Source organism: Cupressus sempervirens, chromosome 10, assembly GCF_028749045.1.
Source record: "Cupressus sempervirens isolate cs-2001-9-10 chromosome 10, ASM2874904v1, whole genome shotgun sequence".
Lineage (NCBI taxonomy): Eukaryota > Viridiplantae > Streptophyta > Pinopsida > Cupressales > Cupressaceae > Cupressus > Cupressus sempervirens.
This window is the reverse complement of record NC_143127.1, coordinates 674,170,878-674,178,497: the sequence shown is the minus strand read 5'-3', so window position 1 is coordinate 674,178,497 and position 7,620 is coordinate 674,170,878. Positions and strand designations below refer to the sequence as shown.

The following is a 7,620-nucleotide window of genomic DNA, read 5'->3' as shown; positions in this document are numbered from 1 at the left end:
GTATGGGGTAAGTATCCATAAGAAAGCACATGTGATAATAAACCATCTAATCTAATCATCATCAATAACTGAAAGCAATGTAATAATCATCATGCATACATGAAATGTAAACTCTAAGTAATCTCATCACATATCAATTGAATCCATAGCACAATATCTGATAGTCTCAAAACAATGCTGCTAACCATCAACATAAAACTAGCCTTAAAAGAGTTCGACAATGATAACAAAAATGCGACCTAGGGGCAAGCACTACATGACAATTCTTAAGTTGAATTTTAAAAACTATTGAAACTATTTGGTTAATTTAATCGGTTGGTTAAAAGCATAAATGATCAACAAATTTTGGACCGGGAAAAAAATCTTACACTCCCCTTGAAATTTCATGCATTTTTCCCATAATGATGAGACACAAAGTTAGAGCTATAAGGGACAAAGTCGATCCATTTGTGTTGATAGCAAAAATGGAGGAGGAAAATCCAAGAAATGGAATAAAATTTCTGATAAATGTCAACTGAGAGCTTTAGCTTAAACCCTTCCCATGTATGTAACAAAGTGGTAAAAATAAAGTCATGGAAGCTTCAATTTAAAGTAATGTACGTTGAACATAAAAACTGATTCTTGTAAAGCTTATCCTTAAATGACAAGAAAAAAAAAGGAAGATAAGTTTTTTTTCAAGTGTTTTGTATAGTTGGAAATGAAAAACTATTCAAATAAAAGTGATCTTGTTGCTACCAAATATACTTATTTTTCTTGTTAGATTACTATTATTGTAGAACTCATCGATATTTATTACCATAAATTGATTTCTTAAAGAATGATTTATCTTGATAAATATGAGATATTTTCCACAACAGTGATGCTCATTTTGCTACCCAAATTCCCTTTACAGCTTATGTTATTTAGATCTACCTCAATATTAAATCCATCTACTGTCATTACACTTCTTATTGTGAACACTTGACCACAGGAATAGTTGAACACTTGACCACAGGAATAGTAATTAAGATTAATTGAGATTAGGCGTCTGTTATTCTTGTATTTGTTATTCCAGACTCGTTTGGTTTGATAAAACTAAAAGTAGAATTTATGTTAAAATTGAAATTTGAATTTTCTGGTTGTTCCTAAAAACAGAGCATTGATCTATTTGTTCAACCCCGATCTGTTTTTTTGGTTACCATGAGGGCTATGGATGGATTGTAGGGGCATGCTTATTCAATCCAATTCACGAACAGGGAAGACTTTTCATATGTACTTATCCCGAAGACAAATCATTGCTGTTGTATTAAAATTCGCTGGAATCAACAAGTATGAAATCTAATTCGCAAATCCTTTAATAATTCAAATTCTCCCTAAAATGTTCTTTCCGCTGCTTGAATACGACATCTTGATGTTTGAGAAGCCACTGTAGCGGAGTTTGTGAGAATATTTGTTAGAGTTTCAAAATCCTTTGCTTAGCCCTTCCGCGTTAACTAAACCGCTTCATGTAAACACTTGTTCTCTTGATTCCCTTGGGGATGAGAGCAAACCAACACTCAGCCACACTGAATCTTACTAGAATCCTTCTTCTCAGGCTGGCAGCTACCGATACGTCCTCCTCCAGCATTCAATGGCGGAAGAAAAGTATGTGGTGTCTAGTAAGTCATGCCTGTGAAAAACGGTCTCCATTTACGTTTAACATACTGGAAAGTTCACCACTGTGTGTTGAAGGGAGGTGCCACATACTTAGAATCTAAATTGTCAAAAGGAAAATTTGAGGATATTTTATGATTTTTTTATTTTTATTTTTGCCTATGTTTCAAAATTGGCAAATTGGAATTGGAGTTTGCGACTTCTAATTTTGTTTCAAAATTAAGTTTTCTGACTTCTTACTAACAAGTAGGAATTGAAAATCAAAACCTTGTTATGTTTTTGAGGAGTGTAAAAACAATAGATTGGACTATGTTTTGAAGTCTGCCCTCAACTCCAAATTTAAGTAAAAAAAAGTTGTGTCTTCAAATGCATCTTCCCAGTAAAACAAAAGTTCAAGTAAAATCCCAAAAATAAGAATGAAGATTTGGCAAAACCAAGATCCTGATTTCTATAATTCCACGAACCAAATGAATGTTAGAATAGTAAATGCTCATTTTTGAGTTAAAATAAGAATACTTATTTCTATTCCCAATTCAGATTTGACCCACCCATTTGAAATTTTAGATATTTACAAATGCCTATTTCAATCTAATTCCTCCTACCAAACAGACCCTTATAAACATCCATTATTAATCTATCAATTGATTTCTCCAAATGTACTTATTACCTTATGGAATCTACTTCCATATGTAAACCATTAACTGTACCAATCGCTATTAATTATAAATCAATTGACCTCTCCAATAATAGTGATCCTTTGGCTACCCACTAGTCATCTTCTTGTCCCCCCTGATGGATCTAGCCAGCTTTTGGGTTCCTCCCCACACCTTTCAAATTTGCAAAAATGTACAAAAAGCGAAATCATGAAACTTCAGCCTTAAGTTTGTAGAAACACTATTGACTGTTAGTTGCATCCACCATTCAAGCAGAACAACAAGTCTTGTGTGCAATAATTGCGAAGGCCTTGTTGATGAAGATCAACGCAATCCTCCATTCAAAAGACTTCCATATCCATCAACTTAACTAAATGCTTTTCTTCCTACATTCTACGCCATTGGATACACACACACACACACCACGTTTCCTTGGCACAATAATAAATCAATCAAGTCCACATTATTCAGTCCCATGTTTCCCTGCTTTCTAGTGTTTCACAACACCTCTGTTTTATCAAGAACTTGGAAGAAGAAAAAATGGTGGGGATTAGTGAATTCAAGCCACATATAGCTCAGATAGCAGTTCAGGCATGTTATGCAGGCATGAACATCATAGTTAGAGTAGCGCTAGATAAAGGAATGAGTCCTTCTGTTTTTGTAACTTACAGACAAGCTGTTGCTACACTTACCATGGCCCCTTTTGCTTACTTTCTCGAAAGGTATATGCGTTGTATATATCTTGCACTGCTCTTCAAGCTGTGAATTTTATATATGAAAGAGATTTTGTGGGTATGTGTGAGGTGCCTAATGCACGTCACAGGTTATCTTAATCTTTGTGCAGAACAGAACGCCCTCCAATGACTTGTGCCATTTTTTGGCAGATCTTTTTGCTTGCTCTTGGTGGGTGAGTGCTTTAATATTTAACTCCACTTGTGATTTATATCTTGAAACTCTGAATTTTCATGTTTGACTTGGAATTTTGAATTGTCCAATGTTGAGCATCTATGATTTTGAATTTGATTGTATGAGTTTTGTTTATCAATATTTTTGGATTTTATACTGTTTTAAGCTAGTTTACTGTTTGCATAAGTTTTCGTTATCAAATACTATTTTAAGTCAGTTTAATGTTTGTATAAGTCTTGGTTATCAATGCTTGTAGAAATTTTAATGGAGGCAAACTGAACTGTTTTAAAATGTAACATTGCAGGATTGCGTTAAACCAGAATCTTTACTTTGCGGGATTGGCAGATACCTCCTCCACATTTGCCTCTGCAACCACCAACCTCATTCCTGTCATCACATTTGTAATGGCCACAGCTTTTAGGTACTTTAGTTCACTTTAGTTGCATTGCTACTGAGCAATGACTTATGGGTAAGAAAATCAAGAATTGTGGGGTACTGAAGTTAGTTAAATATAGCTGGGTGCAAAAATTTACTAACATTTGATACCATTACAAAACAATTTCAAAGACATTGTGGCAAAAATTTACTAACATTAGATACCATTTCCAAAAAAAGTACTGATATTTGCTGAGGGTGATAAAGTTGGTTGACTAGAGTTGAGTACAAATTCTGCAAATATTAGACAAACCAATTTCAAAGACATTTGTGGCAGTGGTTAAATATAGCTTGGTTCGAAAATCTAATGACTTTGGACACAAATCAATTTCACAGGTATTGATGGGACTCAATATGAGTGACATTACTAAGATTTGTGTGATCCTGTCTGTATCCGATTTGTGTTTGTCAATTGAATTTTTGTAAAAGTAAACATCTTTGTTTTTTCCTTTACTTGATCAAAAAATAGATATATTTAGATCTACCTCAAAATCTAATGTCTCACTGAAGTACGAAGTAGAGTGCAGATTATATTTTTGGGATCAAATTTACAATGGTATAGCGAGTTGAACAATGAAATGGGTTTAACTTGATCTGAACTGTATTTTTGTTTCTTTTTTCCTGTAGATTGGAAGTAGTTGACATAAGAAATATGAAATGGATTTATATCAGTTTCAACTTTAATTTAGTTCAGATTGGAAAGAGTTGACATCAGAAGTATGAAGTGGGTTTAACTTAATCTGAACAGGGTTTTTATAAGATTGGGAAAAGTTGACATGAGAAATATGAAATGGATCCTGAACTGGTCTTTTCTCAGAATGGAAAAACGTTGACATCAGGGTTGAAATTAATCTAAACTGGAGTTTTAAAGTATGAAATGTATCTAAATTGATCTGAAATGGGTTTTTTTTTTTCAGGTTGGAACATGTTGACATCAGAAGTAAGCGTGGACAAGCAAAAGTTATAGGCACCATAGTCTGTGTGGGAGGGGCAATGATCATGACATTATACAAAGGCCCTACTCTTGCAGCGACACATCATGCACTAAAACTGAATGAATGGATGTTCGGTGCACTCGAGTTGTTTGGCAGTGCTGTTGCATGGTCTGCGTGGCTTACTTTCCAGGTATCGCTCACCTCTGGCCATCCTTAAATATCACACACTAGGAAAAAATTTGTGATGTTTAAGCTGTCTGCTCTCCTCCTCTGTATAACTTCTTCCAAAAATATAATATATGATTAAAATTGATCAATGTTCCTGAAACAGGCCCCAGTTTTGAAGAAGTACCCAGCTCAAAAATCATTGACAGCAATGATGCTGCTCTTAGGGGCTGTCCAGAGCTCTGCCATTGCCTTGATTTTTGAGAATGATGTCTCTGCATGGAAGCTAAAGTGGGATATGGAGCTTCTCAGCATTGTATATTCGGTCAGTATCTCAAACAAAAGTTTGGATTTATATTTTAATGTTCCATGGAGGCGTGTCATCAGTAGGGGATGTTTCCGAGACTTGGGGATATGAAAATGTTTCTTAATAGCACCACCACTTTTTCTACCCATCGTCAAATCACTTGCTTACATAGAACATACCAATACATTCTGACTGTAACCTTTAACTTCATAAAAACTAGTTTGCATCTCATTTACTTTGTAAAGATTTCAATTCACCTCTATTTGTGTATTAGCATCATCCCCCACTTTTGCACCCCCATTCCCTGTTGTCCACTCACTTTCCCAAAATTTAAACCCTAGATCCCCATCCCTGCATCCCCACACCCCCCATCAATAACTCCATGGCACTATGACAACTAGTTTGCCTTTCGTAAGTTTTTGATGATTTCAATTCACCTCTATTTGTATATTAGCACCGTCCCCCACTTCTGCTATCCCGTTATTCCCTATTGTCCACTCGCTGTCCCCGAATTTAAACCCTTGGTCCCATTCCCCAAAAGCCCATCCACACATCCCACATCAGGAACTCCATAGCACTATGAAATATTTTCTTAACATAATACTATGCATTGTTTGGCAAGAGTAAGGATACAAAAAACTTAGATAAGAACAAAAATATCTTAAATGTGAGACTGATTTTCAAGCATTGGTGTGGAGGCAGGGGGTACTCTGTTCAGCATTTGCTTTCTTTGTTCAAGCCTATTGTATCCATGAAAAGGGGCCTGTCTTTGCAGTGGTGTTCAACCCATTAGCAACAATTTTGGTTGCAATTTTGGAGCGGTTATTACTCCATGTAAAGCTTCATGTGGGAAGGTTGGATTTCTTGATTACTATTAAAAATCTTGTAAAGGTTTTTTGAATGAATATGTGTATCTAATTCTATTGATTAAAATAGACACATCAGCGGAGTCTGGAGTGAAATGACATTAAAAATAGACCACCCCTCATCCATTTTAACTTACTCCTTTTCTTGATCTTCAATAGAACTTTTTTTTTCAACTTTTGCAAGTAAGAGACAACATCCTTCTTATCAGTTTATCTTTCTACCCAAAAACTTGAGAATCAATGTGCAGTTTATATTCATAGCTCAAAACAATATATTGTGTATGATTGGCCTTTACTTGGTTTGCAGTGTAGTAGGAGGAACTCTGATAATTGCAGGGCTGTACATTGTACTGTGGGGCAAAGCAAATGATAAAAAGCAGTCAGATCCTAGAAAGGAGGTTCCCAGAAGTGGATCCAATGGTGTCAGTGATAATTGTTCAGTAGACATTAATCAGCCTCTCTTGGAATGAAGGAATATTCTCTCTCCAAATGGAAGATGCCAAATATCAAAGATCTGAGCTGAGCTTGTTCTCACAATGTGTGTTCTAAGACCAAGTAGCCAAAAAAAAAAAAACTTTGACAGCTCACATTTATCATCATTTAGCTTTCTTATTCCTCAAGGATCTTATGGCCAGGAATGAACCTTTTAGTGCTAAGCACGTGAGATTTTAAAAGGGTTTTATATCAAATTTTTATAATTGTGTATGCAACTCAGATCATTTTTTAATTGAGAATCAGAGAGTTGTTGGTATCCAATTCATTATGTCAAAGTTGTAGGCCAGGCATTTATATTGATTTAAAAGGAGAGGTTTGTAATTAACACACATGTGAATGTGGTTAAATTATTTTAGTCTTACAGTAATGTTCAATTTTATACACATGTGAAAGCTTTCCATTATTTTTAATCTTAAAATAATGCTCAATTTTGAGGCAGCACATGCATAGCAATTTTCAAAAGATTTACTGATGTATTTCCTACAAATATATTGTAGGCGTACAATTTTCCTTAAATAATGCTTAATTTTGAGGTAGCACATGGAGCAATTTTAAAAATATTTATAATGTCATTCCATACATTTTTCCTTTAAACTTATTAGAAATATTCTATATGTTTAAAAATAAATAAACTAATAAAAATTTATAAGATTTTATGTATGTAATGATTAGTGTAAAGATTGGTAAATAATTTAAATGTAATTAAGTTCAATGTACATATAGTTTATCAATTTCTAGTTTTTTGTTCTTTATTTCAAAGTCTCTTGGCTCTAAGTTGAAGAAGTGCATGTGTCGACCTGTATCGGATTCCTAAACCTTCCAACAACAAAAAATATAATTCAATTATGAAATTAGTATGAGTAAGGTTTATGGATATAGAAAAGATTTGTTATCTTTTAAATTCAAATTTAAATTATAGACAAACTCTATTCAATTAGTTGTTATGTGTTGACTTGAGTATAAAATTTATTTTTTGGAAAAAGAGGGGTAAATATTTATTAAGACAAAAAGGATTACAACAAGGAGAGTTCAACAAGGAGCTCTATCCTAAGCAACAAGTTCATCAAATTCTTGCACCATCTCAAAGGGAAGTTGCCCCCTATCCATAATATTCCAGCCTGGAGCATGACTAGAAGCCCATTTGGCTAAACAATCAGCAACTCTATTCCATTCACAAGGAATTTAAGTAAACCTAATAAATTCAAGAGAGTTTACAAAGGTACAAA

The 7,620-nt window shown here is 34.3% G+C and overlaps 1 protein-coding gene across 2 annotated transcripts; it reads left to right on the top strand.

Moving 5' to 3' along the window:
• The first annotated feature begins 2,633 nt into the window (after window positions 1-2,633).
• On the top strand, window positions 2,634-6,835 carry LOC149535616 (WAT1-related protein At1g21890-like). 2 transcript variants are annotated; one of them, XM_089804358.1, is made up of 7 exons: window positions 2,634-3,007; window positions 3,130-3,192; window positions 3,496-3,612; window positions 4,544-4,751; window positions 4,893-5,051; window positions 5,736-5,887; window positions 6,207-6,835. In XM_089804358.1, exons 1-7 carry the CDS (start codon window positions 2,826-2,828, stop codon window positions 6,367-6,369), a joined length of 1,044 nt encoding a protein of 347 aa, XP_089660484.1. In that variant the 5' UTR covers window positions 2,634-2,825; the 3' UTR covers window positions 6,370-6,835. The 2 variants fall into 2 exon arrangements, with proteins under 2 accessions (XP_089660484.1, XP_089660486.1); XM_089804360.1 differs by having other exon boundaries at window positions 2,870-3,007; window positions 3,109-3,192.
• Window positions 6,836-7,620: the final 785 nt, after the last annotated feature.